We start from the raw sequence: 18,806 nt of genomic DNA, 5'->3' as shown, positions 1-18,806 counted from the left end.
TAAAAATGATGAGCTACGGTTTTGGCTGAAATGTTGGAACGATTGTGCTTAAACTGAGCTCAAATTGTAAAGCGGTAAATTTTAACCTTTAGTAAGCGTACATCGTTCGATCCGGTTTAGGCTAATGTAGTAATTGTGTAAAATCAAGTCATCTGTTTGAAGAAATAAAAGTGAGCTCTTGTTTTTCTTTTTGTTGCTACTGCTTTCTTAAGAGTCGAAGAACACATCGTTCAAGGGAAAGACAGTTTTCTTATTGATCTGGATCCGAATTTGTTGTACACATAACAAAGCGAAAATTTGCCAAGCAGGGTGGCTGTGTCGAAAAGTGGGACGGGGACGCGGGGATATTGGGACTCGGGGATGCGGGGACTCGGGGACGTGGGGACGCGGGGTCTGGGGGACGTGGGGACGTGAGGACGTGGGGACGCGGCGACACATTTTTGAAGTATAGAATTTCAGAAATGGGAGAACATCCCCAAGAAAGTTGAATTGCTTATGTTATTTTGCAAAAATGATCATCCATATGCTTTTCAAGTACCAGCTAAATACACAGCGAAAGTCAAAAAGTGGATTCTCGAAAAGTCATTCTCGCCACCCGTCAAAGAGCTCGACTCTAAAACAAAGCAGAAGACCTAATGGTCCATTGCTGACACTGCAGCTGAAATTTCCCGTTGCAGCGTTTGTTTTCGTTGAGCCTTATGACTTCTCTGTAATTCATGTTTGAATGTAGGTATGCGCCGCTGTGAAGGGTATGGCCTTTCAAGCAGTTTACTCTGGGATAGGGTACATAAATCAGAGCGCTTGTGTCTAAAATAGGGTATAATGTTTCACGGAACTGACCAGTTGGTTGAAGATTTTATCCACAGACTAAGGAAACCAGAAAAAGACTGAACAAACTGAACAAGTATAAATAAATCCCTTTTTGAGAGAGAAACGATTGTGGTATAGGTTTTGTTTTGGCTAGACTGCGCTAGTTACCTCAGTAGTTTCTGAAAAACAGTTACTCTAGGATAGGTAGGATTTGGGGAGTTTACTCTAGTACAGGGTAGCAAAATTCAGCTGAACCAGCTCTGGTATAGGCTAAGGGTTCCAGGGTCCCAGCGGCACATCTCCCACCCAGAAATTCCTAAAATACCGCCCCCGGGCCAGAAGCTAAGTAACTCTTGACTCAAGTGTGTTAAGGCTTGATAAAGCTCATAAATTGTCATATTTTTGTTTTACGAGGAAACATTTATCCAATCGACGTTAACTTGAAAGCTGAATGCTTAGTTTTCTAAAACGTTGTCAGAATTTTTTAGGATAAACGTTACCTAATCTCAAAAACAAGCGTTATGACGTCTTTAGTCAAGAAATGTCACGTGACACAGACAACTATGAGTGAAATGCATAATTAAAAATGAAAAGGTTAGGATGCAGAAAGTAGATGTAATTTTAAATATTCAAGCCTCGATATACTTGGGGAATGGCAAAATGATCTGAGAAATGGTCATATCAACGTTTCGTTCGTGTTGCCTATGTCAAATTTAGGATTTAAGGCAAAAAAAATTGTCCCCTCGTTTTACCTAAATTACTCCACTGTGTAACTTGATAGTAGTATAATGAAAGTCACCTTTTTATGAAGACAAGTAATAAACTTTATTATGACTAGCCGTGAGCAGGCAAGATGAACCAAATCCCGCGCTGTCATTGGCTACCTTAGCCGGCAAGATGGAGCTATACTGCCCGCTCGGGATTTCTTGCTTGATTCCGCAAGATTAAAACCAATTTGTAGTGTTTTATCCCATATAATAAATCCTTTATTGACCAAGCTTGTTCGGTCAAGATGGCTGGATATTGGCCAAGTTCTCTTTTTGCGTGTTTCATTATGGACCTCGATTTCGTCTCGGTCCATAAACACGCAAAAAGAGAACTTGGCTTATATCCAGCCATAATGATCGAACAAGCTTGGTGAATAACCCATATATACTACATATATATTTACTACACCTTTGTTTCCCATTGTACAAACGAGGAACTTAAAACCGGGGTACAACGCAGTTACGATCAACAGACGAGGATTTCGTGAAATATGAAGAAAAGTTAAACAAATACTAAAAATGCTTCGCCACGTCCCCGAGTCCCCAAGTCCCCACATCCTCGAGTTCCCACGTTCCCACGTCCCCGAGTCCCCACGTCCCCACGTCTCCCCATCCCCACGTCCTCACGTCCCCGAGTCCCCACGTCCCCACGTCCTTTGTCCCCGCGTTCCCGTCCCACTTTTCGACACAGCCAAGCAGGGTGTGAGTTGTGTTGTTGTTGATTCACAACTCTGGTGAGATTTGAAGCTTACCAGTGCATATGCATGCCTCTTCAGGATTTTGCTGCCGCATCCTTGATTAAATCTTGTGTGCTAGTATACCAGCATACCAGAAAAAATTCGCCAAAATACCCAAAAATACCCAAAATTCATCCAAATATACCCAAAATTAATGGAAGCATTGTATACTGTATACCTGAAATTCAAAGAAAGTGATATACCGAATAGATTATACCCGTATTTAAGCTGCAATATACCGTATACCCGATTTAAAAAGCCCCTGTATACCGTATACCCAAAAACCCTGGCCGACCCTGATTGTTGATTTCTAACCGTCTCCCCTAACGCACGCGCAGTTATTTAACCGGAAACAGAGTTTACTGGTTCCGGTTTTGGATTATTCCAGAGCCTCCGGTGGTAAGTACTTAGTGTATCCCTTATTATTATGTATTTAAATATAAGGTATTTATAGTGTATTTAATAATTAGCCCTATATACCCATGTATACCCTCATATACCCCTATATACCCATGTATACCCTTATATACCCCTATATACCCATGTATGCCTTATATACTCATATATACGCTTGTATATTCTTATATACCCTTGTATACCCACGTATACACTTGTATACCCTTATATACCCCTATATACCATGTATACACTTGTATACCTTTATAGACCCCTATATACCCACGTATACCCTTATGTACCGCTATATACCCATGTATACCCCTATATACCCACGTATACCCTTGCATACCCTTATATACCACTACATACCCATGTATACCCTTATATACCCCTGTATACCCTTGTATACCCTTATAGACCCACGTATACCCTTATATACCCCTGTATACCCACGTATACCCTTGTATACCCTTATAGACCCCTATATACCCACGTATACCCCTATATACCCATGTATACCCTTATATACCCACGTATACCCTTGTATACCCTTATATACCACTATATACCCATGTATACTATTATATACCCCTGTATACCCACGTATACCCTGGTTAAAGGGAACGAAGATGCTGGGTAAGTGGGTGTGTCGGCCCCTAAACTATATGTGACAAAACTCACGCCTACTCACAGCTCCAAACCGCTCTTTTCAATATAGCGAAAGATTTAGATGGCTTATATATTCAAAGGATAAATCATTTTATCTGTCATATGGTAAGTACTGGAGTCGCAGATTACAAAGTGTGCGCACGCACCCTGCTAAAGGTAACATACATACAGGCATAAGCTTTATTTCATCCCGATTTTCCAAATAACTACAGGAGTTAATATCTTCGAGACATTACATTTACAACTAAAATACATAGCATATACAGATATATTCATTTTAAAAAAAAGCCGCTGTACAAAATGTGGCATGGGATTTTCTTTTAAACCAGTAAACGCATAGGTACGGATTAAATCAGGCAGCGCATTCCGCAACTTAGCTGATAAGAAAGAAAAGAAAACTAAGGCCATGACTGGTTTTTCCAGGTTTATTGAAGGACATAATGTCATTTCCGCGAAGATCATACATAACAAGGAGACGTGAGAAAAAACCTATTTTTCATATAAGCAGAAAAACCCTTTTTTCAAAAAAAAAAAAAAAACCAATGACAACAAATAAAACCACATACTTTTATCAAGTAATACGAGGAAACTTTGAATGCGCTTATTGCATAGAGATGTCGAGCTTGACTTTCGTAGTAAGAGGACAGATAATCTGCAAATACAAATATCGTTATGCTCTTATTTACATTATTATACCGTTTCTTTGACACGAGAATTACAGCGGCGAAATGAAAGCACAACTTTGTCGCAAATTTTCTGTGATAAAAACTTGTTCAGAAATCCAAAATCTACGTTAACAGCGCACACCAGGCCTACTCCTGAGTATCTGGCTAGAAATCATTTCCTCTGGCCGCGCTTCAGCCATTCGATGAGGGCCAGTCTCGTGCTTCTTAAGTTGCCTCGCTCATGCCCAAAAAGAATTCTGGGTAATTCTGCCATTCCATGACAAGGGAAGACTCCCGATTCTCATTTCATAGTTTTTTTTTCATAAGTGTCCGGCTACCCTGTGCTACCAGCAAAATAACATATCGATTGAAGGCTTTAGCTTTCCCAGATTGTGTCAGTAGGTCCTGGAATTCGTCCACAGAAACGCCAGAGAGACAACTTCACTCGTGAACTGCCATGTTTACAACAGAGCATTTTAGGCGTCCCAGTCTGCATGAAACCATCTCTCGTCTCTGTCTGAGACAAGTCCAGACACGCATGGTTCTTAAGTTACGTTTATGCCTATATGCCTATAAAATCAACTGAAATGTCAATTGCTGGTACAAAAAAAAAAAGTATGTTAATTTTTTTTGGTATCGAAGAGCCAGAACATTTGCGCATGCGCTGACGGAATGTTTGAACCAGAGAGAAAAACGCAGTACCTCCAGACACCGGCGCTGGAGCGTCGTACCAAACGAGTCATCCCGGGATTTCGGCCCGTGCGATCGCTTTTGGACGCAGTTGGCCCTTCGCTGCTTTCTGCTACCGACCTTGCCTCCCGGTACGGCATTGAGGGAGAGATATGTCGGCCCCTAAACCATATGTGACAAATCCCACGCCTCCTCACAGCTCCAAACCGCCCTTGTCAATATAGCGTAAGAATTAGATGGTTTATATATTCAAGAGAAAAGTCATTTTATCTGTCATATGGTAAGCACTGGAGTCGCAAATTACAAAGTGTGCGCATGCGCCCTCCTAAAGGTAACATACACACAGTCATAAGGGATTACATTTACAGCTAAAATACATAGCATATACAGATACCTACTAAATACAGAATATTTAAAGATATATTCATTAAAAGGAAAAGCCGCTGTACAAAATGCGGCCCTGGATTCTCTTTTTAAACCAGTAAACTCATAGGTACGGATAAAATCACGTAGCGCATTCCGCAACTTCGCTGATACGTAAGAAAAGAGAGAACTAAGACCATAACTGGTTGTTCCAGGTTTATTGAGGAACAGAATGTAATTTCCGCGAAGATCATGCATAAGAAGGGGACGTGAGAAAAAACGTATTTTTCATATAAGCAGAAAAACCCTTTAAAAAAAAACCAAAAAAACCAAAAAAAAAACCACATACTGTTATCAAGTAATACGAGGAAATTTTGCATGCGCTTATTGCATAGAGATGTAGCGCTTGACTTTCGTAGTAAGAGGACAGGTAATGTGCAAATATAAATATCGTTATTCTCTTATATACATCACTATACCGTTTCTTTGACACGAGAATTACAGCGGCAAAATGAAAGCACAACTTTGTCGCAAATTTTCTATGATAAAAACTTGTTCAGAAATCCAAAATCTACGCTAACAGCACACACCAGGCCTACTCCTGAGTATCTGGCTAGAAATCATTTCCTCTGGCCGCGCTTCAGCCATTCGATGAGGGCCAGTCTTGTGCTTCTTAAGTTGCCTCGCTCATGCCCAAAAAGAATTCTGGGTAATTCTGCCATTGCATGATAAGGGAAGACTCCCGATTCTCATTTCATAGTTTTTTTTCATAAGTAACGGACCACCCAGTGCTACCAGCAAAATAACGCATCGATTGAAGGTTTTAGCTTTTAAAACTTTCCCAGATGGTGTCAGTAGGTCCTGGAATTCGTTCACAGAAACGCCAGAGAGACAACTTCACTCGTGAACCGCCAAGTTTACAACAGAGCATTTTAGGCGTCCCAGTCTGCATGCAACCATCTCTCGCCTCTGTCTGAGACAAGACCAGATACGTACGGTTCTTACGTTACGTTTATGCCTATAAAATCAACTAAAATGTCAATTGCTGGTACAAAAAAAAAAAAACATGTTAAAGGGCCACCGACAACCACAAGTCTTTTCGGCGTGCAAGCTATCGGCGCCATTTTCTGTAATACAGAAACTAGTATTTCTTGAAAAGTCAAATTCCATCGCCTCACATCGTCGTGTTTTGGATGCGCAGTAGCTTCAAACTTTGTTAATATTTTCCTTAATGTTTAAATATTGTATTTTTGACGTTATTTGGGTGTTGTGTTCGTCTTAAAAGCGAAATGAAAACTGTGAAGAAAGGTCGTCCACCGAGCAAGGAAAAGCGCCATATTATTTGGCTCACTAATTCAACCTTAAGATTATGGAACGAAAGGAGGAAGGCGTTTGGATTACAAAACAAATCGAACAGCGAATTCGCAGAAGTTCTTCTTCACGGGATGTTTCTGAAGCGAACCGGCCGATTCGATTGCCCGGATAATAAAAACAACAAAGACGCGCAAAGGACACTGGTTGTCGGTGGCCCTTTAATTGTTTTTGGTAGGCTAGGTATCGAAGAGCCAGAACATTTGCGCATGTGCTGACGGAATGTTTGAACCAGAGAGAAAAACGCAGTACCTCTAGACACCGGCGCTGGAGCGTCGTACCAAACGAGTCATCCCGGGATTTCGGCCCGTGCGATCGCTTTTGGACGCAGTTGGCCCTTCGTTGCTTTCTGCTACCGACCTCGCCTCCCGATACGGCATTGAGGGAGAGATATGTCGGCCCCTAAATCCCACGCCTACTCACAGCTCCAGACCGCCCTTGTCAACATAGCGTAAGAATTAGATGGCTTATATATTCAAGAGAAAAGTCATTTTATCTGTCATATGGTAAGCACTGGAGTCGCAAATTACAAAGCGTGCGCATGCGGCCTCCTAAAGGTAACATACATACAGTCATATTCTTTTTCCGAATAACTGCAGGAAAAGTAAGCGCTGTCATGGCAAGGTGAACTCCACTGTTGATTTTTAACCGTCTTCCCTCACGCACGCGCAGTTATTCAACCGGAACCAGAGTTTTCTGGTTCCGGTTTTGGATTATTCCAGAGCCTTCCGCGCCGGTTTTGCTGGACAAGGGTAACGGAGACTCTGGGAACGAGATTGACTTACTTTATTTCGTTCTCATTGATAACATTTGGCTTCTTTGCTCCTTTTTCGTGAAACTAATTCAAAAACAAAAAAAAAATTGTCTAGGACAGTGTTGTTCCTGACGTGACGCTTTGTCACTATCTGGTAGCTCCTCAATATGCAAAGGAAAATAAGTATTGCAAAGCTCCTTCTTTTCGAAATCCTACATTCTCTCGTCAAATTTGTCATGCCTAATTTTAATTCTTTTGCTCCACTTTCGTATAATTCTAAACGCCTACACTTACTGATTTCGAAACTACAATAATTGCTTTGTCAAAAAAAATTCTAAGACGTTTCGATTTAGGAGTTATTGATGTTAAAATTCTTGTAACAATCCGAAGGCAGAAACTTGAGCGTAGATTATTCTTGATCGATCTTCGAAAGACCCAAGAAAACTTAATAAGTTAATTCACAAAAATTAAATAAAAAATTCAACGAGTTTGAACAAGTGTGAACAAGCCCTTAAATAGCTTCCATGCAGCCGTTTTTTGTTTCGGTCCCATTCTCACTTTCCACATTATTACTCTGCTTCAGGAACCGAAAGTTTCGGTTTTGAAAGATGATATAACGAAGGTTTGTTTGCATTTACTTCAGGTAAAAGCACACGTCAGAGACCATTTTATGGATTGAATTCCCCCTCTTATGATTCTGGTGCAGTGAGACTGAATTGTTTAAATGGGAAGACCAATACTATTCATCGTGGTTATTCTTTCCGTGCTATCAGAAGGCCACAAGTTAGGTAATTTAAGCAAGCCTTTTTATAATTTAGGAAGTGCCAGAGCAAATTCAGTTGTTTGATTTTTGAAATGTTACTCACTAGAAAACTCAAGTCTTCTTGAAATATTCAAACACATCCCATCCGTGCTAAGTTTTTTGTTTAACTTGTAGTATTACCCTCTGTTTAATATATCTCTTTTATAAGAACCTTTTTTATAAGAACGAAGAGGCTGAGATCAACCAAAATTTTAAGAACGTATCAATAACATTCCTCAGGCTGAGAGTCGATCAAGAACGTTTTTATTTTGCTAATTTGTATTTAAGGTAACAAATTTAAATTAACCAAAATACTTAGAGACATGTTTTGTAAAACATTAACAATGGTGGCACACATCTCGGTTTGTCATAATCAGCAGTTCTTATTTATAACTGTTCCAAAATAACTTCCACACCATCGACCGTCATCATGGTTGGCGAGACATCTCGCACGTGGCATCAGAGCAAGCAAGTAGAATAAAGAGCAAGCAAGTTTATTCCATATCTCAGCAGGCAATGCACTTTGATAGGTTTCCTGGTCACGTCCGCATTGATTTACTGAAATAGTGTATTAGTCAGGCTGTTAAGAGAAGGAATTGTGCGCTTTATGATAAAGGAATCAAACTCTGGATGTTTGTTTGCCTTCATGAAGTTAAAAATTTTGGAAAAAAAGTCATGTATCGGTAATTAACACCCCTTACTAAAAAAATGCCGACGTCAGCATTTTCTGGGGTTCACTTTTTCAAGTAGTTCCTGTCAAATAGAAAATTTCAAATAAGCTACAGATCTATTCAGAAATGTGTTATTTTGATCCAGAAACCAGTGAAATGTCATATTCACATTACACTTCCTTTATTTTTATTATCAGTAAAACTCTGAAAATAGCATTAAATTTGAGAGAAGCCTACATAAAAAATGTTTCAAGCTGTAGACAGGCCAAACGTGACTCCTATTGGTCAAGATAGGAAATTCAAAGACCTCAGAGATTTGTTACAACAAGTACATCTTTCAAAGACCTCCCTTTTCTAGATGAAATTAAAGAGGGTTTTTATCAGGATTTCTCTTAGTAAGGGCCGGTTTTGTATATAAGATTCCATTTGTTCTTTAGAATGTGTTTGAGATTAGGCACTGATGGGTGACATACTGTAACAAACGGCCAATTTTTTGTTTATTTTGTACAGCCTAAATTCTTTTGCAAAAATTGACTTCAGATAGAGTCATGTTTGGAGGGTTATCTGGATAAAAAAGATAATGCCATTTTTGTTCCTATTGCGGTTTCGTGTGCTTGTTTTTCTTGTTAAAATCGAAATTTTCTTTCAAGATAAGTCTTGTAAGAATGTTTCGTCCATTGAGACAAGGATCATCGTGTCTTTCAATTTGAGACTTTCCTTTTCTCTATAGAGTTTATGAAATCTCTGGTATCTTTATATGATGTTTGTATGATGTTTGTGTTTTAGCAATAGGATGAAGGATCAACAAATGATGAGATTCATTCCGTACGGCCTTCGCAGCCTGATATGATAGGTATCCCGACCGGCTTAGGTTTGCGGATCTTTGTTAGTGTAGAAAACAGAGATTCGCGGCAGGTGTGGTGTCAGGGATAACCATTTGTTACAGTCACGTCGTCAAAATGGTCTACGTGATGGAGAGCATTGACGAGTTCTTTGGCTTTTTGAGACTGTTTCTAATGCCATGGGTGATTAAGTGGCTTATAGTTTTCTTTGTCATCTAAGAGAATCTGCCCCTCTCGTGTTACATTACCCATGGCATTAGAAACCTTTCAAAAAGCCAAAGAACTCATCAATGCTTTCCATCACGGAGACCATATTGACGACATGACTAAGAAATTGTTATCCCTGATACCAAACCCGCCACGAATTCCTCTTTTCTACACTCTAACAAAGATTCACAAACCTAGCCCTGTTAGGAGACTACTGAATGAATCTCACCAGGCTGCGAAAGCTCTAATGAACGAATCTGATCTAATTTGACCTGCGTTAACAAATAAAGTATGTATGTATGTATGAGGTGTTTGAAATTCCTATCCTGCCTGACCAACAGGAGTCCCATCGTAGTAATAGTCCAGTAGGCAAGATGGCAACTCTTTCGCATGCGTTCCCGTAGTTTAGATAAGATTCCCCTAACATCTGCAGCTCTAAAGCAGCATGTCTTCCGAGCATCGTAGGTAGCCATGTTTGGGGTCAAGTAAACCTAGCACTTCCAGAGCTTCCAAGTCCTGCTAAATGGTGTGGGTGGTCAATGGAAACCTTTGAGGCCAACACTTCCACAAGCCCTGCAAAGCTGCTATGAGCTCATTTGTTGTTCCTCCAAGCAAGCTTGCAAAAGGTTGGGCAGGTGCTCAAAAGCAAATCCTCAGTGCACAGCCTTGTGTCTAGCCTCTTGTGAGGAATGCATCATTCTCAAAGTATATAAGGTGTTTATTAACCAAAACAGTGATACAAAAGATCACAGACAGTCTTGAAAACTACCGATGAAATTGAAAATGGACAGTGCAGATTTTAGATCAGAGCGAAGTAAACATTCATATATTTTGGTTTCTACTGGTGGTAAAATGTCCGTTCGAAATCATGCTAAGGCCAAAGATGCTCAATTTTCGAAACAAGAACTTTTGCCTACGCATAGATTATTTTGTTGGGGACACTGAAACTAGGGCCAAAGATATGCAATTTTCTAAACAAGAACTTTTGCCAATGCATAGATTACATCGTTGGGAAAACTGAAACGTATCAATACACTGATCACTCAAATAAAACCCATGTATTCCCAAAAACGAATTAAATTCGTTTGTATTTTTACGACAAAGGGAACAAAGGGAACATTTTACATTTCATAAGTAAAATTTAGTGGAGCTGTGAATTCGCAGTTTGATTTGATTGCTATTGCAATTACTTACGGAAATTTCCGAAATCTCTGGCTTTTCTATCATTAGAGAAACAGTATTGCGAAAATTTGGACACATGTCGTAAATTACACTAAACGTTGTGATCAACAAAGTTTCGATATTTAGGGCCCGTTTACATGGTGTCGGTTACACGTAATTAAGTAGGATCAAGTTGTCTCGGGCAGTTTAATTTAGAGTGACATCTTTAGTTGAAAGTTATAGATCACTTGTGAGAACAAGCATTAATTTTTTATATTATCAATGTGCTCTTTTTACCATCATGCTTATTATTACAATTCAAATCCCTGGTGATATTATGCTTGAATTCTTTTTCGATATTTTGTGAAATTCTTGATATTCCGTTCAACATATTTTTTTAAAAGGAAACCATGTTATATACTTTTAAAAAAATGTCTCAAGAAAACTGCTGACGTCACCTTTTTTTTTCCCAAAACCAACTTATTCCGGTTATAGGACATTTCATCCATGCCTTTATCATGCTAACTGTCCCTTGTTTGACATTGGTGAGAAGTTTCATGCTTTCATTATCCAAAAACGCACAATTCCCCTGAAATTGTGGTCTTGACTACCAGACTATATACCATGTAATTTAAGAACATCTTAAGAACGTTTTCAGCCTCAAATCGCAAAAAATATAAGAACGTTCATCCCCAGCTACAAAATTAGACGTTCTTATACAAAAAACTGTGTCTTTAGTGTTTATAATGGATTTCCATTATTTCCCGAAATGTTTCCTCGGCGAGCAAACGAGGAAACATTTGCTGAGGAAGCAAAATGTTTCTGCACAAACTCAGAAACCTTTTTGCTTCCCGGGAAGCAAATTTTGCTACCGCAACAAATGTTTCCTGGGGTCGCAAACAGGGAAACATTTGCTTCCGCAAATGATGTTTCTGCAACATTGCTTCCTCGTTTGAGGGCGCCTTTGGGATACTTAAAAACTATTTAGTTTTTAGTATGTTTAGAAATATTTTATCGGATTTTTTTTTATAACCAAATGTTTTTCAACATCACTTCTTCTGCAACTCAAGTAATAATGATATTCAAGCATTTAAATCCGTGAAAAACTATTGGCCTAAAATTAAATTGTGTCCCCCAAGCTGTTTGAATAGCGTTCAGTTGGAATTGTTTGTTTATTCACTTTTTTGACTGTTCAAGTTAGGGACCTTGGTATTAGCTCGGTTTACTTGCACCGTCAACAGTTCGGTTCGCAAGCAGTTTTGTATCTAAATGAAGAAACTTATCATTCCTCACTCGATAATGCAATTTTATTTGAAAATGAAAGCACTGCTAGTGATCATGTCACATCATCAATGATGACACGGGAAAACTAATTAAGGCAAATTTATGAAACTGTATCGAAAGCCTAATTGTATGCTACTGAACCGTACCCACCGCACATTCTCTTTAGTTCCCGAGGGTGTATTTCCCGTGCTCATCGAAGTTGTCATTGTTAAATTAAGCCGGGGACTTTAAGATCCGGCTGCGACGGCGATATCAACGGCGATTTTCCATCTCGTTCACGCCGCACAATGTTAGCGAAGTATCCTGAAAAATGTATTGATACGGGCGGTTTCAGAATAAAAATAGACAATGAAAAATTCTCTGTTGCATGCTCACGTTTTCATCAAAACCTCAAATTTGGTGATTTCACGTCGTTGTTGTCGAGAGTACCGCAAGAAGTTGTGCTAAAATGCGTGGCGAAACGTGCAACACGATTACTTCCCCTCTTTGTTGTTTTAGGGCCTTGTTGGCCGTCGCAGTTGTCGTTTCTTAAACTATAAGGGGAATCTTTGTTTACATTGTTTGCCTTATTAGCGTAAGCCTATCGTTTTCTTATATCAGTATCAGACAAAAATCAGTACCGAATATTGAAAGTAAATTGCATAATGAGCTATCTCTGAGACTTTGAACGCAATAGCCCATTTCCGAGTTGCTGCATGCCTGTTTCAAAGCGAGTCCTGGTGCACAACCATTTAAATGGAAATTAGTTGCGTATTCTTATGCAAATTAAACTCATTTCCCTTACAATAGTTGAGCACCAAGACTCACTTCGAAACCGAGACAAACAACAACTCGGAAATGGCCCATTTACCGCATAATCTGTGGGTAAATTTACATTTTACAAATGCAGTCTGCTTTTACGCAACCAGTTTCAAAACTCAAAATTTCGAGTTTGTAAACACAACATTTCGAGTTTGCAAGCTCAAAATTTCGAGTTTCTAAACTCAAAATTTCAATCGCGAAATTCCATGTCCCTTACGGGCCATCGTACGTTCTTTTACCTTTTGAAGTCAATGTATAAATATCATGATGCCTTCTGTCAACAAACTCGTACGTTGATGAGACAAAATGTAAACATGGACGTCAGCAAATAGTAACTGAAGTTTCCATTCAACAGGTAGTTTTAACTCCAAATATGAAGAGGTCTATGTTTCCATTACCGGTCACGATTCGGCAAGCTGTGGCCACAAAACATACCCATGCAAGTCTATTGCACAAGCAGTTCGTCAAGTTGACGGGAATTATGGCCACATTTATCTTAACGGCACTGGCACAGAGAGACAGCCGTTCAATTGCAGCCGGGAAATGCAGCGTGGGATAGAAATTCAGAAAAGCGTCAGCATAGAGGGGATGAATTCAACGCCAACTACGCACATTTCTTGTTTTGGTGGAATAAAATTCCGGTCCGTCGAAAGAGAACTGAATGTATCCATATCCGGTATTGTTTTCCAACAAACTCCACTGACGTTTGAAGATTGCAATTTCATACAATTATTTAACAGTTCTTTTCGAGGTGGATCCGCTGTAACGGTTTACGTGAACAACATATCCAGCACCAATTTCAACATCCAAAGTTCCTCATTCTTTGACAACAATGTGTCCTGTGTGGATTTCATTTTGGCTTCCCGCAAAGCTCAAACTCAGCTCCTTACATTGAGAATCAATAGCACCACTTTTCAGAGCAACGGCTGCTTTGGAAAACGCTTAATGAAATTAGGAGCAATAACAATTGGATCACCAATAAAAGCAGCTTTAGGCCCTGTCTTGGTCGACGTATCATGCTCTAAGGTCTATTACACCAAAAACTGTGGCCATTTTGTTAGCATCGAATTGCCGCATGCCACCATAAACGAGGTTTATACGGACGTAACGCTCGTGGGAAATGGAGTTGGTCGGCTTTGGATGCGATCAAATAGCGAAACAAAGAGCTTGCTTAGTTCACTAGCAAGAAAAACCTACGCTAAATTTGTAGGCCTAAGCTGCTACAACAACCGGTTGCGATGTCTCATGATCGAGTGTAATGAGACCGAAGTGGAAATTTATAACTCTTCCTTTCAGGACCAGTACGTTCCATCTGGAAGAGGTGCATCCATTTTGCTTGAGGCAACAACGCACGCAGCATTGCGAGTGCTAAACGGCAGTTTTGGAAACAATCGAGCAAAAGCAGGCGGAGCCATAAACGTTCATAGCAAACTTGGGACGATAGAGCTCTTGTTTTCACGCGTTAATTTTATTGCATGCGCCGCAGAAAAGTACGGATGTGCCGTTTTAGTCGGAGATCCTCAAGGTGCTCTAGTTACAAACCGAACGGCGACATTTGAATTAATTGCAAACTTCAGAGAGGTGCTTGTCAACAACTGCTCTGGTATCAAAGTATCGCAAAGAAGAAGAAATTGCACTGTGTTCCATTTTCTCGTCTTCAGTGGAAAGATGACCATAAACGACTCTTCCTGGACAAATAACAGGATAGAGACAGATGCTACTTTTGTGTTGGGAAATGCCGGTGGCAAAACTGACATTACAGTCTCGAACTGCGACTTTGTCAACAATTCTGCCCTTCTTCAAGCTGCAGTTATGTTTGTAGCCTTAGGCCCACTTCCAGGCAGCATAAGGATTGAGAATACCACGTTTTTGACTCAACTAGGGGACACTGAAGACAAAAAATCAAACGCGTTGCTTGTAAGTCCAGAATTCAGAATCGAGTTGATGAACGTGTCATTTAGCTCGCGAAATGCCATTGGGCTTGCGATATTCCGTTTCGCTAAAACTAAGCCTCAAGCTTTTGCGATGAACACTTACATCGTGAACTGCACTTTTTTCAACAGTGCTCGAGATATTGTAGTCAATATTTTAGAAGCAACCGAAATTAACTTCAACATAAGAAATACTGTCTTTTCTACCGAAAGTGCAGGAACCAAGGACATTGGCATCTTTTTTGCGGTTAAACCATTCACCAAACTAAACTTATCAAGGGCAGTTATAGAACTGGATAACGTAACATTTCTATCTCGACCTTGTAGCGTTTTCAACCTGCACACGCGAGGAGAGAAAACTCTCAAAATACGGAATTCCATTTTTAAAGGGGGCATTTGTTCAAGGTACCATCCGCATCACATAGTATCTGGCTCCATATCAATTCTAGCACTACCTGATAGCCTCAAGCAATCAGGATGTGTTGGGCATCAATACACCAGAAAGAACATCCACCCTTTGTGGAATTATGACACCAAAATAATCATCGAAGGCAGCACTTTTGAAGGAAACGCAGGTATAACGGTGGGAGCCATCGCCGTTGTCAACGGGAACGTTACGTTTGACAAGTGCAATTTTCGAAATAACTTTGGCAACAAAACGTCTGGACACGTTTGTGCAGGGTATGGCACAGGCCGAATCCACTTCAAAGATTGTTCGTTCTTGACCACGCTCCATAGCATTGCGGCGAATGGCGTTCTCTTTAAAAAATCAGCTGTTTTGTATTCTGGAAGTGGTGGGCCATTAGAAATTGAAAATACTTCAATGGTATCAAATGTTAGTCAAAGAATTATTCTCTCCACAATGGTGTACGTTTCGAATGGAGGATACGTCAACATTGATAACCAGTCCATCATCGAATGCAGCGCGGGAAGCCAGCTTTTATTTGAAAATAACACGCACTTTCAGTACGGATACAACGAGATAAACGGAAGTTCCTGCAGATTTAACATGACTGCTCTACACTATTCCTGTAATTCGTGTCCTCCCGGTTTCTACAGTTTACAGAAAGGTGCTTCGCGCGGGCTAAATTTACTCTCATCAATTGAATGCCTGCCATGTCCCTTTGGAGCGACTTGTGTTGAAAAAAATGTCGCTGCAAGACCGAATTTCTGGGGATACCCGAATCCTAACAAGGCCCATGCATTGACGTTCTATGCTTGTCCGGAAGGTTACTGTCAGAGTCCATCACAGAAGTCGGGTGCACTACAATATAACGCCTGCTTTGGAAAGCGATACGGATTTCTCTGTGGGAAGTGTTTTCCAGAATATAGTGAAACACTCTTTACTACCGAGTGCCGCAAGAGAAGCGAATGCAATAACCACTTGTTGTGGATAATAGCAATCATTTACACGACTGGAATGGCTCTTTATCTCTTAACCAAGCCTCCGATAATACGTTATCTTGTCAAACAAATATTGTGGTTCAGGAATCGAGAAGGCTATGCTCTCATAGATGGATCAGGTGAGGAAATGGAGGGACACAAAGATACTGGATATCTTAAAATCATATTCTATTTCTATCAAGCCGCCGATCTATTGATAATAGGGTCAGCTGAAAGTTTGCTTCACGGTAAAATTCCATTTGTACTGTCTATCGTCGAAGCGTTTAATTTTGAAATCGGCACCCTTGAGAAATATATATCTTGTCCTTTTGCTGGAATTACAGCTGTTACAAAGGAGTTGCTACGTTCCGGAACCGTTTTTCTCATAATGGCAGAAATAGTAACAATTTACTGCTTTCATTTCGCTTTCAACAAGGTACGGAGTAAGGAAGGGCCATGTGCTATTCACTACATAGCTGTTTTCATAGAGTTACTGCTACTTGGGTACGAGCGACTTGCAGAATCATCTTTAAACCTAATGAACTGTTTTCCTATAGGCTCTGAGAAACGGTTGTTTATCGATGCAGAGATCGTTTGTTGGCAGTGGTGGCAATATATACTGCTGACTTACATCATCGTGTCAGTGGTACCTTTTATCCTTGTTTTGTACTTTGGATCGTCAAAGCTTCACCATTCCTCAATCTCCGCGAAAGAGTTTCTCGGAGCGTGCACATTTCCCTTACCGTTTCTAGTTTACTGGCTGTTTAAGAGAGTTTTTATAACAGGGAATAACACCCCACACGACAGACAGAACAACAAGGAGGTTGTGGAAGTACTTCATGGGCCGTTTCGTCATCCTAAGGGTAACGACAATGGAACACTGTACTGGGAAAGCGTTTTGATTGGTAGACGGTTGGCGTTACTCCTTTGTCACGCATTCATCACAAATTCAATGCTTCGATTGGTTTGCATGACTGTCGCTTGCATCGCCATAGTGATTCATCACGCCCTCAAAAGTCCTTTTCAGGATCCTATCGCGAACAGATCTGAAACAGTGTCTCTTTTCATCTTGGCTGTAATAGCAGTTATCAACCTGACAAAAGCCACTTTGGTGTCGTTTGGAATAACCATCGGTGGGCCAGCTACAACTTATCTGGAAATCCTCGACTGGTTTGAAGTCTGTGTGTTGGCTTTTGTTCCAGCTTTATTGGGCATTTTCGTAGCTATGACAGCGTTGTCTCAGTTCGTGCGGTTATTTGCATTCTTTAGGGAGATGATTCGATCCAAACTTGACTTTGTTTGCAGATGATACTACCACGCTCACATCCGGTGCCAGTGTGCAGGTGGTGGAGTTGAAATTGAGCAACCTCGCTGCTTATGTATGCGCATGGGAAACCGAAATCTTATGGCCCTAAATGTTTCTAAAACTAAATCTATGTTGCTTGCGTCCCCTCAGAAACTCAGATCTTTGGGTAGACAAGACCTTCATGTGACTGTTGATGACACTGCTCTTGCCAAAACTCTTGGAGTGTTATTCGACGACCAACTTTCCTGGGAACAGCATGTCGATGATTTGTGTAAAGGGTCGATTTACAAGGTCCGATTTTTGTCCAATGCGGCATTAGCTTACGACAGGTTTACAACTCGTTTACGATTGTCGTGTACGTCACAGAAAATGTCGTAGCATTTTAAAACATGTTTTAAAATGTTGCGGCAATCGCAAGTCATGTCGTAGGCCTGTTGTAAGTTTGCCGAATGCGACAAAAGTCGTATCGTGTAAATCGGCTCTAAGTCTTGTCGTACAGTAGGCCTGTCGTCAATGAGAACGCCACAAAGCTACAATATCATTGGTTAAATCAAAAGAGGAAGAATAATCGTGTTGTGCATATTAGTGCGGTACTCTGCACAACAATCACGTGACGTCACCAAATTTGAGGTTTTGAGGACAACACGAGCGTACAAATGTACATTTTTCATTCTCTATTTCTACTCTGAAACTGCTCGTACCAATTTACTTTTAGGATACTCATTCAACATCGTACGACGTGAAGGAGATGGAGCAATAGCGAAAGACTTACGATATTGCAAAGTTATGTTTTGAAGTGACGTTTTCGTCAACGTCGGCGTCCCTAGTGATAGATAAGGGAGCTTTAGCAACGACGACGGGAACGGCAACGAGAACGTCATCTCAAAACATAAATTCCCATTATTGTAATCACTTCGAGACTATTCTTAGCTTTTTTAACATGACAATGGTGTGACAGTCCCTCAATAATGAAACCGATACGAGTTTAATTAAGGGGAGAATGAAAATTTATCCTCAAGTGCTGACGTCCTCCATAAAACCTCAAATTTGGCTATTTCACGTTGTTTTATCTGAAATGTGTCACGTGATTTTTAACGGCTAAAAACAATTTAAATCTTTTATCGGAAACAAGGATGGAAAAGTCATCTTATATCAAGATATCAATGTGTTTTGTACCTTGCTCTAGTACTCCT

General features: G+C 40.2%; 1 protein-coding gene and 1 long non-coding RNA gene across 2 annotated transcripts in view; one reads left to right on the top strand and one right to left on the bottom strand.

The window, feature by feature from the left end:
• The window catches only part of LOC138016518 (uncharacterized), a 76,811-nt gene extending 59,725 nt beyond the window's left edge, over window positions 1–17,086 (bottom strand). Inside the window, exons 1-2 of the long non-coding RNA XR_011125824.1 lie at window positions 16,958–17,086; window positions 12,343–12,495 (exon numbers count right to left, since the gene is read on the bottom strand). This is a non-coding gene — a long non-coding RNA (uncharacterized lncRNA). The remainder of the gene's footprint in view (window positions 1–12,342; window positions 12,496–16,957) is intronic.
• Window positions 7,857–18,181, top strand: LOC138016517 (uncharacterized). Its single transcript, XM_068863681.1, has 2 exons — window positions 7,857–8,013; window positions 13,349–18,181. Exons 1-2 carry the CDS (start codon window positions 7,950–7,952, stop codon window positions 17,614–17,616), a joined length of 4,332 nt encoding a protein of 1,443 aa, XP_068719782.1. The 5' UTR covers window positions 7,857–7,949; the 3' UTR covers window positions 17,617–18,181.
• Window positions 18,182–18,806: the final 625 nt, after the last annotated feature.

The sequence above is a fragment of the Montipora capricornis genome, chromosome 9 (assembly GCF_036669925.1).
Source record: "Montipora capricornis isolate CH-2021 chromosome 9, ASM3666992v2, whole genome shotgun sequence".
In the NCBI taxonomy this organism is placed as follows: Eukaryota; Metazoa; Cnidaria; class Anthozoa; order Scleractinia; family Acroporidae; genus Montipora; species Montipora capricornis.
The sequence above is the reverse complement of the archived record's forward strand: the minus strand, read 5'-3'. Positions and strand labels throughout refer to the sequence as shown.

What these genes read in the sequence shown, in the direction of transcription:
- LOC138016517 (XM_068863681.1), top strand. Translation starts at nt 7,950, where the DNA reads ATGGGAAGACCAATACTATTCATCGTGGTTATTCTTTCCGTGCTATCA. An exon ending in ATCAGAAGGCCACAAGTTAG is followed by an intron (nt 8,014 to 13,348) that starts GTAATTTAAGCA and finishes TCCATTCAACAG; the next exon opens with GTAGTTTTAACTCCAAATAT.